This window comes from Gobius niger (genome assembly GCF_951799975.1).
Source record: "Gobius niger genome assembly, chromosome: 17".
Taxonomy (NCBI): domain Eukaryota; kingdom Metazoa; phylum Chordata; class Actinopteri; order Gobiiformes; family Gobiidae; genus Gobius; species Gobius niger.
In genome coordinates, this window is record NC_136868.1 from 10,546,163 (window position 1) to 10,568,899 (window position 22,737).

A 22,737-nucleotide genomic window follows, 5' to 3' on the forward strand; every position below is an offset into this window, starting at 1 on the left:
GATGTCTTATACAGGAGAAGTTTATTTACCATCAGTGCTGGAGACATGAACTCGAGACGTTGCACTAGTCCTACCATTCAAGTCTGTCTATGCTTCAACAGAAAAGGGATAAATACCCTCTTAGAGCGTCATACTGATAGGCAAGCAAACATTCATTGGCTGAGAGTCTGAGCACCACTGTCAAGGCTACGACAGATATTACGACTGTACAGCTTGACCCCGTATGATAAATAGCGATTTATTGTTATCCTCTAACAATGACAAATGAACAACAATGTTCACATACACTGACATTTGCACTGCAGGGCATTTTATATAGAAGGTTCCATTTCTAAAGGCATTTAGTAAAATGTTGCTATTTTAATCACCGCCCATCAAGAATGAGACCACACGGGTTTCAAAATAAACTGGCAAGAGTCTCCTATTATTAAGTATTGTAGTATATCATAAGTTTACTGACCGCTAAGGGCTCTAACTAACGGTGAAGAGAAAGGAGAAAACGTGCAATCCTACTAAGTGTAGTTACTAGTTGACTGTAAAAATTCATGCATTACCTGTGTGAATTTATACATTTGAATTCAGAGGAGCAAAAACCCACCTGTTGGTCGACCCGTTGTAGCAGTAGTTTGGCAGGAAGTCGTAGTTGAGTTCCCAGAAGACGTGCAGCGTGATGCGGCCGTACGGAGCGGAGACGTTGTGGTTGGCCTCTCGGAACATGGCGTCAAAACTGTCCAGGGTCAAGAACTTACACAGCAGTTTGTGTGTCATCCGGTTAATCTCCAGCAGGCCGTCCAGCTCCTATCAGCAAACACAGGTGTAAAATCAGTCGAACGTGGAGCTTAAAGAGTCCAACATCTTGATCTGGTTACGATTGATTGTGCAGCTCTATCACAAAGGCGGTCATTTATCGTTTGCTGCATAGATGAAAATAAACAAACATTAGGAAACACTTTGCAGTACCATGATTGAGGTGAGGTCTTCGCTCTCAAAACGGTTAATAGCCAGTTCCATAGATCTGTACAGAGCGGCTGAAACCCTCTGCGTGATGAGCCTGTTTAAATCAATGGATCGACCAAGAAGCTAAAGAGAAAAATGGGGGTAAAAGGTTAAGAAAAAACATCAATCAAGGATGGGTGTAAGTACAAAATCTTGTTTATTATGTACTTGGACGTGGCGTTGTTTGAGGAGAGTCTCGTAGCGGTTGGAGGCAGGCCATGGGATATTGGCTCCTTGGGATTTGCAGTCCGCCCTCAGGCGCTTGTCGAGCAGTAGACTACAAAAAAAAAACAGAAAAAGACCGTAACATCAGGCACTGGATGAATTGCCTCTAGTGAGAGTGAGGGTCAATAGAGTGTTGGACAAGTAAACCGAAAATTAGGGTCACAGAGTTTTTCATTTGTATAAGCCTCTAAGAGAAATTTTAACCCTACTTTGCTCAGGACTACTACAGAGGATGACGCCTATTTTGTATGTTTTGGGTTACGGGTTTGAGGGGATTGAATCCTGGACATGTTGCACGCAAAGAGAACCCACTAAGCCACGTTGGCGTCACGTTTTTGGGCCACATTTTGGACACTTTTTCATTGCTTTTTTGTCATGTTTTTGTCACTCTGCTGTTCCATTTTCAGGCTTTCTTTACATCTTATTTTTGTTGTTATTTTGACACTTTTTTTATCAAGAAGCTTTTAGATTTGGGTAATGCCAAACTGGGGAAAATATGCGTGGTTCAAGTGCGGGTTAAGAGGTTCATTGATCTTGGTTATTCAGTTAGTTAATTGGTTAATCAATTGGTTTGTTATTCTGCTAGTTGGTTACGGTTATAGTATACTTTATTAGGGAAATTTCATCTCTGTATTTGACCGATCCTCAATGCCGCTGGGGCGACCTGTAGGAGCAGTGATCTTCCAGCGTAGGACCCATCTCCAGATGTGGAGCTAATGGCCCGGCAAAGTAAGAAACACCTGGCTGTTTTTAGTGGTAGGGGAAACTGGGGAAACCGGAGGGAAACCTACGAAGACATGCAGAGAACATGCAAACTCCACACAGAAAGGCCCCACCCATGGATTGATAGTTGATTGGTTACTGAATTTGTTGGATATCCAGTTATTCAGTTAGTTGGTTGTTTGGTCAGTCAGTTAGTCAGTTAGTCAGTTAATTAGTTACTTAGCTCTGATTAAACATGACTTACCTTCCTGCAAGTATTTTGTAGTAGGCAAATATCTGGTCGGCGAGCTTATAGACGAACTGATCAAAGCACAAGTTCACCTGCGGAGGCAGAGGAAAAGTACACTGTATGTTCTTGACCTTTCAGAAATGACTTGAGAATAAGATGTACTTTAATAATCTTTCTAAACATGCAGCAAGAGCATGCACAAGAGATCAAGAATTATTTTTATCATTTACCTCTGCCTCTATTTCATCGTACAGGAACTGCTTCTTAAATTTGGTCAGGGCGTAGTGTGCACTGTCGTTGTACAGATCCAAGGGGTACAGTACATATCTGAAGTCACATCAAAGTTTCAATAAACAGCACATGAACATGCCAAAAACAACAAAAGGCATTATTCAGTAGACAAAAATGTTAAATCTAGTCCAACGTAGTGAACTGTGTGGATAGGTTACACTGTGCCTGATATTTTTAGTTCAGCAGCTGTAGAGTAAGTGCTTAATGGCTTATGTAAAACCCGTTTGGTATCGGTTTAATTCTGCAGTGAAGATTTAAACTCTAATCCCAATTTTAAGGGTTTTTTTCCCCCGGGATATCCTCATTTTGTAAACAAGCAGCCAGAGAAAGTTGGAGAATCTCCCTAAGGATTAGTCAGGGGATGGGGGGATGGGGAGGGGGTTCCAAAGGTTCATCATGACCATAAAAATAAGTTGGATTTGAAATTGACTTTATGTGTATTTTGTAAATTATATTCAGTATTTCTTAGGATCCACCTTTGGATGTATCCATTATATTATGTAAGTCACCGGTGCCATCCCTTGAGGTAAGGCATCTACCTCAAGGGAATTCCCGGTTAAAGGAATAGGCCACCGTTTTTACATACTGTGATATGCTCTTACCTCACTTTAGACGTGTTAATATATCCCCGTCTGGTCTTTGTCCGTGCGCTCTGCCAGGCAAACGGAGCACATACGCAGCCTCTCCCACATGTCATATAGCTCCAAAAAAGCTCACGATAGAAGCTACCAAGCTCTTCCACGTGTTCCCTATTTAAATAAAGTTACGTGAAGTGTTTTCATGCGAAGTATATTTACACAGAAATGTAGCATGTCGATTTTATAAGCAGATAAAAAGGGGGACTATATTGTGAGGCGTAATGATTCGAGGAGCAAAACGTCCGCGCAGTAACTCCTAAAGACTTCCCCCGCTCACTTCCGTCAATAACCTTTAGGAGTTACTGCGCGGACGTTTTGCACCTCGTATCATTACGCCTCACAATATAGTACCCCTTTTTATTTGCTTATAAAATCGACACGTTACATTTCTGTGTAAATATACTTCGCATGAAAACACTTCACGTAACTTTATTTAAATAGGGAACACGTGGAAGAGCTTGGTAGCTTCTATCGTGAGCTTTTTTGGAGCTATGTGACATGTGGGAGAGGCTGCGTATGTGCTCCGTTTGCGTGACAGAGCGCACGGACAAAGACCAGACGGGGATATATTAACACGTCTAAAGTGAGGTAAGAGCATATCTCAGTATGTAAAAACGGTGGCCTATTCCTTTAAATAAAGATTAAATGAAAAAAAATATACACAAAACAAATCAGGGGGAGCTTGGGAAGAGCTTGGGAAGAGCTTGGGAAGAGCTTGTCAAGACGGATAACCCCCGGTCTGTTTCAACTGTAAATCCTCTAGTTTGATGTATGACATAGTTTTGCCCAGCGTATAATATAGTTGAGGGCTATTTTACAATTGTGAAAAGTATATTTCTGAATCACAGGTAAAAACAAGCTAAAGTAATGCCCCCACAAAAACGAGATAATGAATTTGAATTTAATTGAATTTGCTCTAAGTAAAATAATTGTCAACAGTGTTTACTTTAAGGGGACTGTAATGTCTAAAGGAGAAGCTTGGGAGAATATTTAGATATTTAATTTAATAAACAACTGCATGCAACAGCTGGAAAATGTTGTCACACTCTGATTGGCACTCACTCCATCATGGACGCCTCCTTGGTCTCCAGGATGTGGTCTGTGAGGATCCAGGGCATGGACATCTCGATGGGGAACTGGATCCTTCGGCCCATGGTCAGCTCCAGGAAGAACTCCCTGAACCAGAGCTGCGACAGGTCACAACAGTGCTGCAGGGTCTCTGACAAGACAGAAAAATGTACACAAACATATAAATAATGAAGTACTGAAAGGAAATAGCTGTGGCTAATCTACCAGTGAGAACTCAAGACAGACTGAGCACTGAACAAAGTAAACAGCAGTGAAAACAAATGTCACATGGAACGCATTCACAAAATCATGACATTAAATAATTGTATTGTTGCAAAATGTCCAACAACATAGTTTAATCTTAATTGAAAGAAACAATCTGCATTACTTAAAGTGGTTGAGATCAGTGTTTGGAAACTTTCCCTACCACTGAAGTTGAGGAGATGGGTGTAAAAGAAGGACTCGCGATGAAATCTCTCTATGTCCAAAATGGTGGGTCCCTCCAAACTGCTGCGAAGAGTTTTCTTTGAGCCGCTCTTGTCGGCAATCAAGGACTCCAGCATCGTCCGGACCATGTAGAGCTACAGACACAGTAAAGTATATCGTAAATAAATGGCTAAATATTTAAAACAATAAGATCTGTAAGGTTTATGTGATGCACTGTCATACACAAAAGAAACAAAGACTGAAATGGAACAAGAAGGTCTAAAAATCTATTCTTGAACAGAACTACACATGATCTAAACCAAAGACAGAGGACCAGGCTAAACCAGAACAAAATCAGTTCTAAATCCGGACTCAACTGGTCTAAACTAGGACTTGATTGACTCACCACAGTATGATTATGGTTCCATTTGCATAATTATTTTTACAGAATAAAAGACCATGTTATTGGGTATATAAAGTATTGTGTTTAAAATAACTACAGTACTACAATAATAACGCTATCGCTAATTCAATTGTGCTTTTGCATTGGCATTTGGCAAGATATAAAACTCACAAACTCAATCACACAAGACACACACGAGGCGCACTTTTTAAATTGCTGTTGCCTCAGAAGCCGAAAGACATGATCTTTGACTGAACAGATGATGAGAGCGACATGGATCAAAAAGGTGAGTGATCCTGAATGCAGATGAGCCTGGGGACACCGCGCATTAGCTTCTATACGTTCCCTGATTATCTCCGCTTTCCAGAGACGGCCAACTGTGACATGACGTGAAGATCTAATCTGTGGGGCATTAGGAAGATTACGTGGATGGACTGCTGTGGCGGAACAGGTACAGACTGAGCCTATCGGCAGTACACGGAGGTCAAAATGTCAAATACAGTGAGAGGAAACATAATTAAAACCAACAACAAAAAAATGTAAACATCTTTCAATCATTTAATTACTTATCGATCCAAATCATTAACTCTTTGGCGGTGTAATATACTATTGTAGCATTGCTTTACTGTAGTATTGGTAGCACTAAAAATTTTCATGTGACATTTACAGTGTCTACAAACAATCGCCACAGCTATATTAAACATAAAGTCAAAGGTCTGAAACACATATGGGATAGAGGGGTGACACCTGTGTGGTGGAAGGGCCCACAGCTCGGCGCGGGACCTTGATGTCAAAGCCTCCCTTTGGGTCTTTCTCTCCTCTGAGGGCGGGGTCATTGTGGGGCTCTCGTCCAGTCTCCCAGTCACACACCGTCTTCCTGATGGCCTGAAGGACGCTACGATCATCGACAAAACACACACAAAAATCATTTTAAAAGGCACACGGATAGACCAAGCATAGGATAATCCCAATGACCAAATCTGACAGTGACATGTACATTTTTTAAGAGGGAAAAATATGTATTTGCGCTCATTTATATCATATAAATGAATGATCTGCGCCATCAGAGCCAACATTTATAGCTGTAAACTAAAAAAAAAGGAATCCATCTTTAGTTCAATTAAGGAATTTAAACATAACATTAAAAAAAAACCTATTGCAAAGGGAGGAGCCAACTATTCAATATTCAACAACAGTGATAAGTGACCAACGAGATTCAAGTGAGCATTTGCAAATCAAAATCAAGAGGGAAATTGGATTTTTATCTCTGTGACCTCAATCTTTTCCAACACTACACACGGATTTATTTCTTTATATTCTGTTTTGGCTCTGCTTCAAACACACGTTATAAAAGGGTTTGGAAATGTTTCATCAAAGACGGGGACCGCAGAGAAAACTGAGTGAGAACTTTCCTGACAACATTACTGAATTATGAATGGACTGTTGCTGATAGTGTCTGGAATATCATGTCTGGGAGCTTTTTAAGATAACTTTTACACACCACAGTAATATGTGTTATCTTGCTGTTTAGAGATGGTATTATTGCAGAAAGTAAATATCCAAATGGAAACCCCAGGAGCATTGAACTCATTGAAAAATACTCCAGGTATGTTTTAAATAAGGGGACGCTTAAAATGAATGTGAGTCTAAGCATTGCAATAGAACATTAAATAATAAAACCCAGGGCAAGATAAAAGAAAAAAAAAAACACTATATGGCTGAATCCCATTGTACACTGATCTAGAGTTATGAAACCATCTCTTTTCCATCACCAGAAACTCCACTAAAACATTGCTACCTCTGTATGACATTCTTCTTCTTCTTGATGGCCTGGCGCAGAGGGTCTCTCAGAGAGACTTGAGCGAAGTCCTGCAGTGCGGAGTAAATGGTGTGGCGGATGGCGTGATTGAAGACACTCTCCATCCGCCCCATCAGCACCTGCAGCCCCTTAATCATCGCAATCACCTGCCAACAGAAAACAGAAAACAAAACACTGAACAATGAGCGGACATTTCATTCATTTTTTAATAGGAAAAGGGGCAACACATTGCGATTTGCCTCAATATTACAATTTTAGATATCTGAATGTAAACAAATGGGATCAACACCAATTAATATATTTTATATGGCCAGCATCAAGGTTGACTGTAAAATACTTTTGACAAGCTTATGTAGCATAAACAAGGCTAAAGTCCTACCTCCACCAGTGCAAACTTCTCCTCGCTGCTGTAGTTGTATCTTGTGGCTCTCTCGTATTCCTCTGCATTGTCCGGACACTCTTTGTTGGAGTATTTGTCAGTGGGATGAACCAGTTTCCATGAATACTGCAAGACAAGAGAGTTTTTATTCAGATAATATATGTAATCTTAACACATACCCAGAAAATGTTTGTGGACGTTTAAACTGATAAAAACAACAGGTTACCCGTGGCAGTGTGATGAATATAGACCATGGTCATAACTATAAAAGTCCCATAGGCAGAGAAGTAAAGTCATTCATTCTCGAACACATTTAAACTCCATAACAATGCTTTCGCCTGTCTCTGCAATCTCTGAACTGAGATGCTTTTAATAAATGAATGAATGAATCTTTATTAAAAGGGACAATGTACAGAGAGACAGGGATGTACTGCACCAGGTTATAGCTACATAGCTAGTTTCCATCTGTAGTCCTTGATTACAGAGAAAATAAATAACAATATACATTATGATAATGCATTTTCAAGGACTTCTCGTCTCATCTGGTTCAAGGCTGCTATTGACTGCATTTTGTTGCATTACTCATTTAAGTCTGTGCTTTATTTATGGAAAAGCACTTTGCAACGGTCTGGGAAAGGAAAATGCATGTTTTTGCCAAATCTTTGCATAGGGATAATTTGAAGTTGTCATAATAAATCAACTTCCCAGTGCAGTATCTTGTCAACTAATTTTACCAAATGCAATTTTTGGCAAAACGTTCTTAATTTATACAAGAGGCGTCAGCACTGAGAGCATTATAAGTCTCATGATCGGAAGGTCAGGGGTTCCAAACCTGTTGCTGTGTCCTTAGGCAAGACACCTCCAGTGTCTGCGTACATTGGTGTATGAATGAGAGTGTGAATGGGTGAGTGGTTCATTGATGTAAAGCGCTTTGGGTGAAAGTTGAGACTACTTACCACTTCCATGACGTGAGCGCTCCACTGGGAGAGCAGCTGCATGCCCTGAAGAGCCAGATCAAACAGCTTCCTGTACTCAGAGTCTGTCTTCTGAGACTCCTGACGCCCTGACCCCGTCACCACCTACAGGGGAACATTGTTTAAGCAACATGAAGAAAAAAGAGCTAATCAAAACTGCTGCCAGTGCTCAGGTAATCTCCTCACTCATAAACCAAAATCAATATTTAAGCAATATTCAGAAGAACTGTTCTATATTAGCAAAGCTTTTCTTTGAGCAATTGCTGACATTTTCAGACAATATCATACATATAGTCTCGAAAAGCACATTTAATAAAAAATGGGGCTGAATTCTATCTTTTATCTTCAATCTTCGGTTATAGTCAAGGTTTTGATATGCAGTTATCTGCCTGAAAAACATGGCTTTAACCCAATCTTGAGGCATATTGAACCCCCCTCAAATTATTCTGTGCCATTATTGACCACTGAGTGGCACACTCACAATTTCAGATTTATTACTTGCAAAAGTTTTTTTTGAACATTATTTCAGCCCTCCAACAGTTCAGGTCCGACAGTGAGTTTTTCATCTGAATGGCACTGAATTCTGACCCTAGACAATCCACGGGGGCAAGGCATCTGCTGCAAATCCTGTTACATCACGGCTGGGAATTCAAATATCCCAGACATAAGAGCGAGTGCACAGGGATGGCCCAACGCAAACGGCTCAAACGATTATCAAGTGATTCAGTGAAACAAACCATTATCTATTACTATAAACAGTTCTGTATTGCCACGGTGAAAGCTGAGAGCTCAAGGCAAAAAAAAGATTTTTCAAAGACCTTTTCAAACCAGTAAGTACATATTTGCAGATTTTTTTAAAGATAGGCAGTAAAGGCAAGTATTTGGTGATTATGAATAACCTAGTAGTTAAGAATTGACTGTATAGTTTGTTTTCTATTACGACAATTGTTTGAAGCCAGCTGGGGCAATCTAGTCAAATCGTTCATGACATTTGCATAACATTGCAATTGCTTGTGGTGATTTTTCACAGTAGGACTGAGCAATTTGGCCAAAAAATAAACTCTCGATTGTTTTTGCTCCGTATGGACAATTATGATTTTAATTGATTTTATTGGAAATAAAAGGGACTGCTGATCTTTCATATGTAGAAAACTGCTCAAAGTTTTTACAATCATTTGTTTCAGGCCAATACATAAGGCTTCTGCAGGAATCGGGTTAATTTGATCCCTTTACCACTGACATAGACAGATGTTTATTTTTGTCCAGCCCATTTATATACAATGCCTTATCCCTTTGTAAAGTGCCTTTGTAACGTAAAGTTATGTATAATGGAAATACATAAGCTTTAGAACAAAGAAGACAGGTATAAGACAGCACACTGTAATAAACGGCGTTGAGAGTGGTATTGCTGAGGATTGCGCTGCTTGTGTCCAAATCCCACCTCACTGTTGCTATAGCGAGCCAGCTCTGAGATAAAGCGCATGTGATCGTCGCGGATCTGGATCATCTGCTCACAGATGTTGTACTGAGGGCTGCTGGAGGCCGACATGCACGTCCACCTGCAGGAGAGAGGAGACCATTGTTGTGATGTTAATGATTCAATTTCAGCTCCGTCCTGTTGTTTGCTTGGGCAAGACATTTCACCCACTTTACCTCCTGTGTGTGTGTGAGTGTGAGATCAGAAGGGGTAAGTTATGTTTTTTTATAGCACCTTTGATAAAAGCTGGTTTATATATTATTAATTCATTATTTTGCATGTCCAAGGGTGCACAAAATCCATCAGCCTGGGTACATTTAGCAAAAATCTATAGTTATCCAATCCTCGTTTTGATCATTTCTTTGAATAAAACACAAAGCAAATTCGAGAAAGTGAAACCATTAAACAACAGACATGTGTTGATCTCACGGCACTTAATAATTACAGCATTCTGTTCTCACCGTGATTTGTTGTCTTCGAAGTGAGCACTCGTCGTGATGTAGCGGGACAACTCAATCTGCATGTCTCCGAACAGAGGCACCACCTGCAGTTGCTGTGATGACAAGAGCAAACAGACTTCAATTTTACAACTTCAACAGGCAATTTTACAAAACCTGCTGTTTCCTGTTCCTTATAAATGGATTGGAACAAGTTTCTCATCATCCAGGAAAAGAAAGCATATATTTTTTCTTTGACGAATCATTCAGTCCCACAGATAAAGGAGCTAACGTGTGTCATCTTGAAGAGCTAGACATCCTTCTTAAGCATTGCATTATTTTTTCACGAGTAGTCGATTATACAGTGCATTCCGCTTCTCAACCTCCTCACCTTAAAAAACTTGTCTATCTTGCTCAGGTTTATTCTCTTCTTTGCATCCAGTTTGTAGATGTTACTGCTGTTCCCGTCCATGAGGTACAAACCAAAGCCCATTACCTGAAAGAGAGGCATGATGGCACATGCATTATATCCATTACTGCAATACTCATGCTACATGAAGGCCTATAAAAGGTTTTCTGAGACTCTAGAAAGTGATGGCGCATGACTCACTAATAATAATAATCATAATCATAATCATAATCATAATAATAATAATAATAATAATAATAATAATAATAATAATAATAATAATTTCCAGACACTCAAAGTCGCTTTACAATTTCATGCATTATTCATTCACTCCATACTTGGTCATGGTAAGCGAGGCAACCAATCTGCGCCATCAGCACCACCACCAACCATTTACTCACATACTACATTCACCAGGCTTCCTATTTTTAACCATGCTGGTTTTTGTACATCAGCAAAGAAAAGTGGGAGCTTAAATCTCAGGCTCTGGAGCGCGAGGGCAAAGCTTCCCGCTTTTTTGCCCTTTTAAGGAACAGGCTTCGTAGGAGGAGATTTAGCAGCCATGCTAATTTCACAGACCACTCGAGATCACTACTATGAATGGGGCTGAATTCTATCTTTTATCTTCTATCTTCTATCTTTGGTTACAGTCAAGGTTTTGATATGCAGTTATCTGCCTGAAAAACATGGCTTTAACCCAGAGCTTCCTTTATGCTTTTCCACACGCCAATATACATATTTGTTACACAGTAAACAATGTTTATGTTTATTTTTTTATCACTTCAAGCCCCTGTATGATCCTGGTGTTGAGCAGAGAGGCTCTCACAATGACACACAGACAGACTGTGCTTTCAGGTCAGGGTGCACTCACTTTCAGTAACATGTGCTTCTCTCCTGGAGTCAGGTACATCTTGTTCTCATAGTAATCCACGCACAGATTCACAATCTCCGCCAGAAGCTCCTCGTATCCATTAATGACTTCCAGCTGCTGCTGTAAGGACTGAAGCAGAAGGAACAGACAAGAAAATGTGTGAATTCACTGCATAATGAGGTGGTATTGTAATAACAATATCGCAGCTTCACAGAAGAGCTGATAAAATGATAAACATTTCTGTATAATGAACACAACCTTCTATAAGAGTTGTTTCCCTATAAACCGTAAAACAACCTCACTCCACCTGTTATTCAACCAGCCAAAAGTCATTTTGTTTGCCCACGTATCTATATCAACTTTGTCAGAGGAGAAAGTTGAAAAGCACATAAAACAGACATCATTTGAAGAATAACGATGCTATACACAATTGAAAATAACCTGCCAGATTCAAATAGAACTATAATAAACTCTAAATTCACTTTTTAACACACAGCTAGCAGATACATTTGGTTGGCCTTCTAGCATACTGAAACTACCCGTCACATTTTGAGATTTTTGGGAAAATGGGAAAAAAAATGTGAAAAATACTCTTTGTAGCCACAGCTGACCCTGGGGTAGGCTGCCAATCTACGCCTTTGACCCCTCTGACTTCAACCAACCGCTCACTCTCACATACACACACACACACTAATGTGCCAGCACAGACAGAAAGGTCACGTCCGGCCGGCGCTGAATGCTGCATCCCCGTGCATTTAGACAGGACTCGCCTTCTGTTTGGCCAAGGACGTATCCAAAAAATGACCATGACAGGAGGCTGCCATTTTGTAAAAGCAACATGGGTTCTGCGAGTTGGCTCCATCAATGAATAAACTTACTTTACTGCATTCAACACGTGTTCAAATGTGACACATTGCAATAGGTTGTTAAATGACTGAAATGTACTTGGATACAGTATATAAATAGCTCTTTAACCCTAGCAACAGCATCTTGCTTCAACAGTGTCTACAATGCAACAGAGAACTTTCATTTCCACCAGTGCTTGTGGTAGTGCTGCGCCTGACAACATTTTTTGGGCCTGAAAAGTAACATCAACAACCACTGCTGCCTAATCCGAAGAGCCAGACGGTCCTTTTTTACATGCTGATACTAATGTGTTATTAGGTGATGTGCAGCACCATCTTTTCAACAAAAAAGTGAGCAGTAATTTAAAAAAAATAAAATAAAATTGAAGAAGATACTCTGAAAACTGCATTCCCAATTGTGTGCATGTGCTGACAAAGGTACATTCAAAAGTTGACCCAGGATTTTATTATGACAGACATTGGCGTGCTCTTTCCAAACTGGGTTACCGAGTTAATCTGAGAAAACAAGGCTTTTTTTTTGGTTCACCATTTGGAAACATTTGTATCGCTCTCTACAATCAAAAGTAGCCATGTGTTGTAACAGATGACTTCCTGTTCGACAGATTTATTTTTAAAAGCCGACGAAAGCCCTCTCCCCCACAGCATCAGAAATGTAAATCCTTTCTCACAAAAAAAAGAAACACTCAAATGTCCAAATGTGGCAGAGAAACAGTGTGACCAGTGTGACAGTACAAACCTGGGTGATTTTGTTGTGGTTCGCCAAAAACATGGACAGGTTTTGGGACTCCTGAATGGATGAGGGCTCGGACATTTTTCTGAGAAACTGTGCCGCTCTGTGTAAGAAATGTACATATAGCTTAATCATAAGAACAAACAGCAAAGTTCTTACTGATTGGTATAATTTAAAATAATAATGTCATTTTCCTATATGGAACTAAATGGAGATCAACAAAGTATATGCAATTAAGAATATGAACATTTTGATATACAAAGTTATGCAGACCATCAACTATAATTAACTATTGCTAACTATTTTTGTCTGTCTGACCACTAAGACTTTACAGAAATAATTAAGCCCAATGGCGCCCTCTAGTGCCCCATGCCGTACCTCTTGTAGGCCGAGTGGTCATTCTTGACGCTGCACTTCATGTTCTTGAGTTCGTCCAACACGGCGAACATGTTGATGAACTTTCCCAGAGTGAGGAGATACGCCTCGGACACAAAGTCCTTCCTGCGCTCCGTGTGGCACAGGCGACGCACCTCTCCACAGAAGCGGTCGATCGCAGTGCGCTGAGAGGGATAATAAACATTCGATTTTTTTGTTGTTGTTATTTACAGAAAAAGATTGAACGTTTTTTCCTGTGAAGTCATCATTACAAGCTGTATGATCTGTTCTATTAAAACTAATGAAGAATTTACTGTATTTCCCCAAGTGGTTAAAAATACTTGGATAGAGATGGCAGAGTTGATTAAATTTGAGTATAAAGTGCTACTAATCTGAAGTAAGATCTGCCTCCAGTCTTTAAACGATATAAGGTTAGAGTGAAATTATCTATTGTAACTAGAATGTCATCTCTCTGTACCTCATTGACATATCGCCTTAAGTCCATTACCTGGAAGTACATGAAGTTCATGAGTTTGGTGACTTCTGGTTCGAGGACCTCCACAGTTTTCTCGTAGATCTCCACTCTGTTCGGCTGCTCATTGCACTTCACCTACAGGAGTGAAGAAAGCCAACAAAACAAAACTAAAGGTTAATATGTAAAAAATAATCATCATCATCTGCTTATTACTAAATCAAAAATGCCCACAACTTCAAAAATGGTTAAAACCTGTGTCAATAATGCAAATGTTACCTGTGGTATGGCCCGGGAGCAGCTCCTCCAGGTGTATAGCATGACGGCGTACTCTTGTCCCTCCTCCAACATCTCATTCTGATTCAAAAGAAACAATAAAAAGAGGCCCCATTTGTTCCACTCATCAGTAGGTGGTACGAAGCGTTTCAATCAGCCGAGTCTCAATACAAAGTGCTTTTTGATACAGACTCTGGGTTATTATGTCTCAGTAATTAAACACAAAGACTCAGTTTGCGTATTAGATTCAGTCCAAAGAACTCATTTATCCAAGTGTTCAGAGGGAGGCCCTTCTCTGAGGCTGACGGCTTCAATAACAAACATACAGAGGCAGCTCAGGCCCTTCAAGGAGCTCAGCTTTCTATTACCATATGATAAATGAAAAAAAAAAAATGCTATTTACAACATAACATTTGTACTAAAACGATACGCCAGTCTATAAATCTGATATTCCCTAAGATTTATGTCAACCGCCAAAACCTGCACACATACACATACATTTAACAACCTATTATTTATAGTTTCTTTGCAGTCTAGAGTTCTAGTATTTTAGTTTGTGTTGATACATTATTTGTTGTTTTCTTGTGATGCTATATCTTAACTTTGTACTACACAGAATATTAGCCTGGCAAGCCGGCTAACTCTATGAATGAGATCGTAAGGAGAAAGCCAGGCAGGTGACAGAATAATATGAATGAAAGGTAGAAATGTGAACAGGGGACTGTACCATGCTGGAGTGGACTGTGGCCTGCTCGATGTATCGGGCGATACCAGTAACAAAGGCATTTCTGTCTTCAAAGTTAGTGTTAAAGTTTGGCTGTGAGGGAAGAAGAAAGTATTTTTAATACACAGTAACAGTACATAGTATCATACATAGCATTCAATTCGATATTGTTGCACAGAGCCTGAAGTTCTACATAAGGCTTAGCAAATAAACAAAAATTGGATTACTAAATGTTTCCATTCAAACAAATTGCTTGGTGCAGCCCAACATAACTTTGGTAAATGGAAATGAAAGCTTATGAATTTAAAGCAGTACTAAGTAACTCATGCCCCTAGAGGCAATAAGTGCCACTGTAGGTGTCGTAGCATGTTGTGGTTTTTTTTACTTATTAATTGTCCGTGAGAGTAAATACTACGCTGACAGAAAAGACAAAGGGAGAGAGGGATATTGTACATCCAATTACACAATGGAAAGAGTTTTTGTTCACTCAAACTTGGCTCGAAATACTGCTTAAAGGGGGGGTATTATGCAAAATCGACTTTTTCAAGCTTTACATCATGTTATTATGTCATTCCCTCATTAAAAACATGCCTGAAGTGTTGCCTTGGCACATTCACGTATTTTTGAGTAATCTGTAAAAACTCTGATGGCGGCCATTTTAGGGATAGGTTTGCCCGAGTCCTCCTAGGAACGCCCCCACCTCCTGGAGACGCCTCCGAGCTTTCGTCACCAGCCGAGTAACCAACCACTGCTCCTCAGCAGAGCCCCCTCCCCACTAATGCCACAGACAGCGTGTGGAGGAGGCGTGTCGGAAAGGGTCAGAGGTTCTTAAAGAGACAGAGGCCTATTTCAAGACATTCGCTACAGCCATTTTGAGAGAGCAATTTTATACAAGGCAGTTATTCTAATTTACTGCATTTACAGACCAACAGAAGGTTTGGTCATCATTGTAGTGTGATATAGACTGGTGCTATGTGATTGAAAAAAGCATAATACCCCCTCTTTAAGTAGCGCTAGCCCGCAGTTAGCTTTGCCTGTTAGCTTCTTCTTCGTGATTCCATGAGTGTGTATTGTGCCTCCAACCCGGAAGCAGGGATGTTGCAAGGGTTGTTTTCTGGCCAGGGACACCAGGGGGAGATGAAAGACCACCCCAACCATCCCATTAACACTGTTAGTGTATTACCCCCAGAGGGACTACGGAATGGATTTATTAAGGTAAACAAGTTACTTCTTTAGTTCTTCTTTAAAACAAATAAGACTGGCAAATCAAAAATATACATCAAGTGTCAAAACAGCCTTGGTGGGAATTCCAATTAAAACTTTTGGCTAAATACATATTATTCCAAATAAAACACTACCAAATTGTAAACAAACTAGAATACTCTCTGTACTCTGTATTCTTAGATATTCTATGACTTTTGGGCAGTCGTGATAAGACTGTATCAGACCTGGTACATGAGGGAGGCGGGCAGGGGCTCGATGCAGGGCTGCTGGTCCGGGAGGGGCAGCTCCTCCAACAGGTCGACGTTGGACAGAGCATCCTCCAAAGTCACTGTGGACGCCATAGCGAGGCTGAAGGAGAGAGGACAGAGACACTGCAGTCAGTTTCATATTCATTTTCTCAAAGCCCTTTCAAATGAGCAAAATCATAAACGTTTTACAATAATGTCACCACTTTTGGATACCATAATGAATTATTGATATCATTTTAGCTCATTGGAGTTGACAGAAGAGACCTTTGAGCCAGCTTTCAAGAACTCAGACCAACAGACATGCACAATAAACCAGGACATTTGATTATTTAAAGCCATAATCCACTATAGGGCTCATAAGTGCCCACCAACTCATTTTTAAACTCAAATGCATACAGAAAATCTGATTTCCTGATGAAAAATTCAAATTCCCTTAATCCCTTATTGTGGGGTCTATAATTGTGAATCTGGACATTTTTCTGTCTCATAAGTCTCATGCCTGGACATATTTTTTGACGTGTTCAGACAGGTAGAGAGCACTAAATACTGAAGTGCTCCCTTTATGAAACACAGAACTTAGCAATTAAAATAATGTCTTCATAAAAATTGCCACAAAAACATCAATATTCCTCCAGTGTCTGCGTACATTGGTGTATGAATGGGTGAGTGGATCCTTGCTGTAAAGCGCTTTGAGTGCCTAATGTAGGTGGAAAAGCGCTATATAAGTTGAGACCATTTACCATTTACCATTGTTCCACTACGGGTTTGTATACATTTGCTTTAATGACCCTCTAAAACCAGAGCAACTGGGGTTAAAACAGGTCACATAAAAACATCCACACAGAACTCACAAAATAGAACATACAGCAATCAATTTCAGTTCTGTGTCTGTATTTATCTACAGTGCACCAAGAGGTCACATTTCCAGGTTTGAAAATGTTCACTTTGCATCTTACAACAGGGCTTACAGTTGTACTTGTAAGAGCATTATTGGAAAAGGATTAGAATGACTACAACTGGACAATGCAATTATTGTTTCTTTCACTACATCAATTGCAAATGAAAATAGTTTAGTTTCAGCATAGTTTTTATCCTCCTAGGTCTCTGGGAAGCTGCTTCCTCCATTTGCAGAACTGCTCTGCACAAATGTTATCGCCCATTCATTCCAAACCAAACTAGATCAATATTTGGGGATTTGTTTTTGCATAAAACTAGACTTTTTCAGCTTCAAAAAGTGTCCAGTGGACACCTGTGGTCTTGTTCTCTGTTCAGAGCAGTGTGAGGAAATGAGCGGTAAAAATTGTGTCAAAATAGTGAGAATAGTGCAGGCAGCACATAGAAGGTCAGGTTTATAACCGTTTAATGAAGCATATTAGTAAGAATCAATGAAAGCAAAGAATAGCTGCTTTGTTCATTTTTTGATTGTGTTGAGCTAGCTTGTAGCCCCTCAAACAACACCCCAAAGAAACTGTCTAGTATAAAGAAGCAGCTTTGCAATAGGACATAAAACAAATGTAAATAAATTATCCAGTAAAAACTATTTTACAAAACAACACATTGCATTACTATGACTGAAACCTTTTTAAGAGCAATGCAATTATAACTACAGGCCATTGGGAGCAGAAATATTACAGAAATCTCTTGCTGGGCTTTTCAACTGCAAATACTATTTTTCTCTATTATTTTTTTGGACTTGACCACAATTGATTGAAACAAATGTATCTACAGAATCGCTCTGTGTCGTGCAATTACAGGAACAGCGTTTGTCTGGAGAACTGCATCATGAGAAGCAGATGGGGAAGTGAAGTCGAAAATGCATTCATTCTACAAAGTGAATCTCAAGTTGATGAACGATCACAGACAAAAATAAGACAAGTCGATGCTTTTAAACAACTCCTGTTTATCAAAACTTCAACGATAGCAGCGATCTATTCAGCCATGTTTAGTTTCACAGTCTCAAATCAAAATAGCTCCTGTGATGTAAAAATGTGTTGTTGTGTTGTGAAATCTGTTTCTTGAAATAGAGAAGGAAGTCACAAGAGATTGAAAAGTTTCTGATAATGCGCCATTACTTTAAAAATATATAGTTTTTTGTGAAGAAGGAAGTTGGCAGGGGAAAAAAAAACAGATACCGTTTATAAAGCCAGGCAACATTATGCAGCATTCAGTAAAAGATTCCCACTCAGTTTTACATGACAGATGAAAACAGGAACCCAATGGTTAAAGTTGCAGTGCTCAGTTCCCTCTTAAGGCTTTGCTGCGTCTGCAAAGCCCTGTCCGTGCGTCTGGTTGAATGAAGAAGTACAGGAGACTAATTGGAGAAATGCTTTAATCTTAATTCGGTGTGTCGGGCGCCCAAGTGCTAAAGTGGCACAGCATGTGTTCGTAAAAGCTGGCGTACAAGGGGTAAGGAGATTAGTTAAATAAATAGGTAACCAGGGTGAGCCAAGACCAAAGACAAAACCAATGGTACAGCAGCATGTTGTTTTTAAAAGGAGGAGACTCATACTGGCTAAAAAAGGAAATTTACTGAAGTTGAAATGTTCTCCACAATGGAACGCTGTCCAGAAATAAACATAAAAGAAGCACTGTGACCTCTGCCGAGACACTGGTCACATCAGTGGTTGAAAATAGTGTTCAGGGGTTAATTAATGCTCTTTCCATTGACTGACCACTTCTTTTTTTTTCAGTGACTTTACAATAGTACTTGCTTTACAATCTTCGGATTCTAACCATTGACGTATACATTGAATATTTTCAGAGTTTCCAAGTCCAAAGTCCGAGGCCAAAATGTCTAAGAGGATGTTATTTCTTAGTTTAGCATCTTCTGAGCATCTTTCATATCTCAACAAACGTATGGCTGCACCACTGTGGGTTAGAAACACTATTGAAAATGGCTAAGAACACTCTCTTAATACATCATATATTATAGACTGCAATATAATGTGCAAAACATTTACGCCTGGTGATTTCCAGTGAAGGAAGTGCGATGTAGGTGAGGTGAGACAGTTGGTAAGGTGTGAAATGGTACAAACAACCAAACAGAGAGTATATTTTGAAACCCATAGCAACTAAGTGACAAATCTAAAGTCAGATTTTGCAGCTTGTGTCGGTGTTGCAAAAAACCCTCGCCGTCATGTCTCTCCTTTCCGTTTTGATACTGTAAATTATGTCCCACACTCTCAAATCCGGGCAGAGAGACGATACAAAAGTCAATAGTTTCTAAATTTAACACCCAATGCTTAGTTTCAGTGGCTTACCCTCTTCTTAAATCTGTGTGCGCTATGCAGTTCACCCGACACGCTTCAAAGCTGAAATCTGACCACAAAAGAGCTGCGCCTATGAAGATGATAAATATCACAAAGCCATGGCATGTTCCAATACAAAACAAAGAGCGATTAATGTGCACCAGAATATATAGTAGTTGTTGCATTTCCCTCCACCTATAATAATGAAGCATCGATGTTTTATCACATTAATCTTGATTTTCTTCATTTCTATAGTACATACATCCCTGCATCCGATGTTTTTATCCCTTTATCTTAGAACAACATGATGTCTGCTTGCCCACATCCTTCACAGAAAAAAAGATACACAGTCAAACAAAATTAACGGGGGTGTCTTACACAAATAGACCATGAAGCCAGCGAGGTTGTGGAAGCTACAGTCATTTCTCTAAACCTTACGTTTAACCACAGAGACCAGAGGGACAATCCACGAGCAGCACACGTGGGCAAAGCAACACAAACAATGCAAGCAGGGCACTTTCATGGCATCTGGCTGAAAAGTAGTGACTCAAATAATAACCTAAGTAAGAGCAAAAAAAAAAGGACTTGGTGGAAAGTTTCAGCAGTGACAGGCATAACACACAACACAAAAATTTGAATATTTTCATAGATTTAAAGGAACAGGCCATCGTTTTTACATACTGAGATATGTTCTTACCTGAGCTTAGATGAGTTGATGCGTGCCTGTCTGGTCTTTGTGCGTGCCCTCACTCACGCAAAACGACCAAAGATGTTGTTAGCATTTGGCCTCTCCCAATGTATTCCTATAGCTCCAAACAGGGGTGAAGTTAGAAGCGACGTCGCTCTTCCACGGGCACGCACAGATACCAGACAGGTACGCATCAACTCATCTAAGCTCAGGCAAGAACATATCTCAGTATGGAAAAATGGTGGCCTGTTCCTTTAAGACAGTTTAATTGTCCATTTGTCCAAACGAAACAGAAAACTGAATAATATCGCTCTCAAATCCACGGTAAATATTATAATGCCATAATATGTACACATTAATTTGGGGGAGACTAGAGTTTAGGAAAATGAATTAGAAGTAAAAACTATTTCAACTTTCATTTTTAAGTCAACTTTTGTCACATGTTGCAGATTTAGTATTCACGCTGATACTTTAAAAAATAATACATGTGGTACAGTTACTTAAAACAAATACTCAAGTAGTAACATGTATTTTAGAAAACACTACACAAGCTGCATGTCACGCACATTCCACAGTTTCTCATCCAATCACACCTGGTAAACACCTGTCAAAATTACAGATAAATGCCGCATGTATGAAAATGTTGGAACTAAAGTGAAAATGTGAGCGTTGTTAAGGTGAAAATCCCTGTGTTGCCGGGTGTTTGGTGTGACTTGTGGCCGAGACATGGCTGTTGCTCCACGGCCTGAGATTAGTCCCCGCTCAGGGCCTGCGCGAGCCGCCAGGAAAGGCTTTGCAACCGCCGCTGCTCCCCTTTCAAGCTAATTACACTCTACCACGTCAAACACGCCTGATTTAATGACTTAGATCAATAAATACACGAGATCAGAACGTGGACACCCGCTTCGACCCTGCTGTAAGTCTTCGTCGTGGGTTGTTAGCTTGAAATGCAGTTGGAAAGTTAAAGTTGTGAATCACTTACCGGGAGTTGCGGTCGTTAGGCAGGAAAACTTGAGCGGTTGGTTACAGCGCCATGTAGCCGGGTTGTTGATCGCCCCGCACGGCAAGAAAAATAAAAGAAAAAGCCTTGGATTAAGTTTATTGTTACTTTTATTTCGTCGCCCAAAGGAATCTTCTTCTTCTCTCCCTCCTCGGTTGGTGTTATTATCATGGGCGGGGGAGAGGAGCTGCTGGGAGTTCCTGTCCCGCAAACAGGGAAACGCGACAGGAAACTCGGCCGAGCTGCAGTACCGCGGGCCGCCGCCAGGGTTTGGAACAGGGGGATCAAAGGTGAGCGAGGAATGTGCCCCAGACCTGCCGCGGGAGGAGGGGGTGAAATTAAAGCTAGGGTACCTGACCCTTTTGCTGTTGTAGGGTAAATTAATTGTGTGTGTGTATGTTTTGAACACAGCAAAAACAGATCTTGTTGCATTGTCTTCATTTAAATGTCTATTGAGCTGCACTTCGACATCTCTCAAAGCTGTACATGGGCGTGAAACGTGCACATAATCAGGGCCGGATTTATGTAAAATGGGCCCCGGGGGTAAAGTTTCTTTCAGGGCCCCCCATAATCAATCTATTTATTTATATAGCGCCTTAACATCTGTACATATACTGTATGTTTTTTTTTTATTCGAACATGCAGAAGTAACTCTTAAACATATACTAGTTTTTTTTTTAAAAGACAAATTTGTGGGGGGAAAAAAACTGTTTAACATAATGACCCCAATTTGAGCTCCGTGGCATCCGTAACATCCTACTTCTTCACAGGGGTGAGTAAGTTTATATTATAAGCACGTTTCACAATAATTATAACAACTCTGCTAGTTCACCATTAAATTAATGCATTATTTAGATGCACAGCAGACAAATGCCCTTTTTCAAAAATGTCTTTGCTTTTACAAAATACTGAAAAGCAAAACTAAATTTTTTATCCTACTAATAGAAAAATACTCATCCATCCATTTCTTCCACTTCATGAGGGGCCAGGTCGCGGAGGCATCAGTCTGAGAAGAGATGCCCAGACTTCTCAATCCACGCGCACCTCCTCCAGCTGTTCTGGTGGGACTCCGGGAACCACCAGGCCACAGAGACATAGACACACTGTCCTGGGTCTTCCACGAGGCCTCCTCCCAGTAGGACGACCAGGAAGCATCCAAAACAGATGCCCGAGTCACCTCAACTGTTCCTTTCAACGTGAAGAAGCAGAGACTCTACTCAGAGCTCCTCCCCCATATCTCGAAGGTCCCAGTTGCCCTGCGAAAGAAACTCATTTCGACAGTGTGTATCCGCAATCTTGTCCTTTCGGTCATTACCCAGATCTCATGACCTTAGTTGAGGGTAGATCGACCAGTAAATCGAGAGCTTTGCCCCCATGACTCAGCTCCCTCCTCACCACAACAGTCCGATACAGCGACCGCATCACTGCTGACACTGCACCGATCCGTCTGTCGATCTCACGCTCCATCCATCCCTTATTCGTGAACACGACCCCAAGATACTTTTACTTCTCCACTCGAGG

The 22,737-nt window shown here is 40.3% G+C and overlaps 1 protein-coding gene across 1 annotated transcript in view; it reads right to left on the bottom strand.

Annotated features, from left to right (window-relative positions):
* cyfip1 (cytoplasmic FMR1 interacting protein 1) overlaps positions 1-21,426 on the bottom strand; it is a 40,313-nt gene extending 18,887 nt beyond the window's left edge. The window contains exons 1-22 of the mRNA XM_079574858.1: positions 21,199-21,426; positions 16,257-16,380; positions 14,812-14,901; positions 14,088-14,165; positions 13,845-13,946; positions 13,340-13,521; positions 12,968-13,064; positions 11,366-11,494; positions 10,477-10,581; positions 10,110-10,201; positions 9,613-9,730; positions 8,154-8,276; positions 7,198-7,323; positions 6,798-6,964; positions 5,747-5,894; positions 4,598-4,751; positions 4,165-4,321; positions 2,404-2,500; positions 2,189-2,265; positions 1,165-1,273; positions 961-1,080; positions 599-798 (exon numbers count right to left, since the gene is read on the bottom strand). Coding sequence (XP_079430984.1) covers positions 599-798; positions 961-1,080; positions 1,165-1,273; positions 2,189-2,265; positions 2,404-2,500; positions 4,165-4,321; positions 4,598-4,751; positions 5,747-5,894; positions 6,798-6,964; positions 7,198-7,323; positions 8,154-8,276; positions 9,613-9,730; positions 10,110-10,201; positions 10,477-10,581; positions 11,366-11,494; positions 12,968-13,064; positions 13,340-13,521; positions 13,845-13,946; positions 14,088-14,165; positions 14,812-14,901; positions 16,257-16,373 — 2,588 coding nt within the window. The 5' untranslated portion in view covers positions 16,374-16,380; positions 21,199-21,426. The remainder of the gene's footprint in view (positions 1-598; positions 799-960; positions 1,081-1,164; positions 1,274-2,188; positions 2,266-2,403; positions 2,501-4,164; positions 4,322-4,597; positions 4,752-5,746; positions 5,895-6,797; positions 6,965-7,197; positions 7,324-8,153; positions 8,277-9,612; positions 9,731-10,109; positions 10,202-10,476; positions 10,582-11,365; positions 11,495-12,967; positions 13,065-13,339; positions 13,522-13,844; positions 13,947-14,087; positions 14,166-14,811; positions 14,902-16,256; positions 16,381-21,198) is intronic.
* Positions 21,427-22,737: the final 1,311 nt, after the last annotated feature.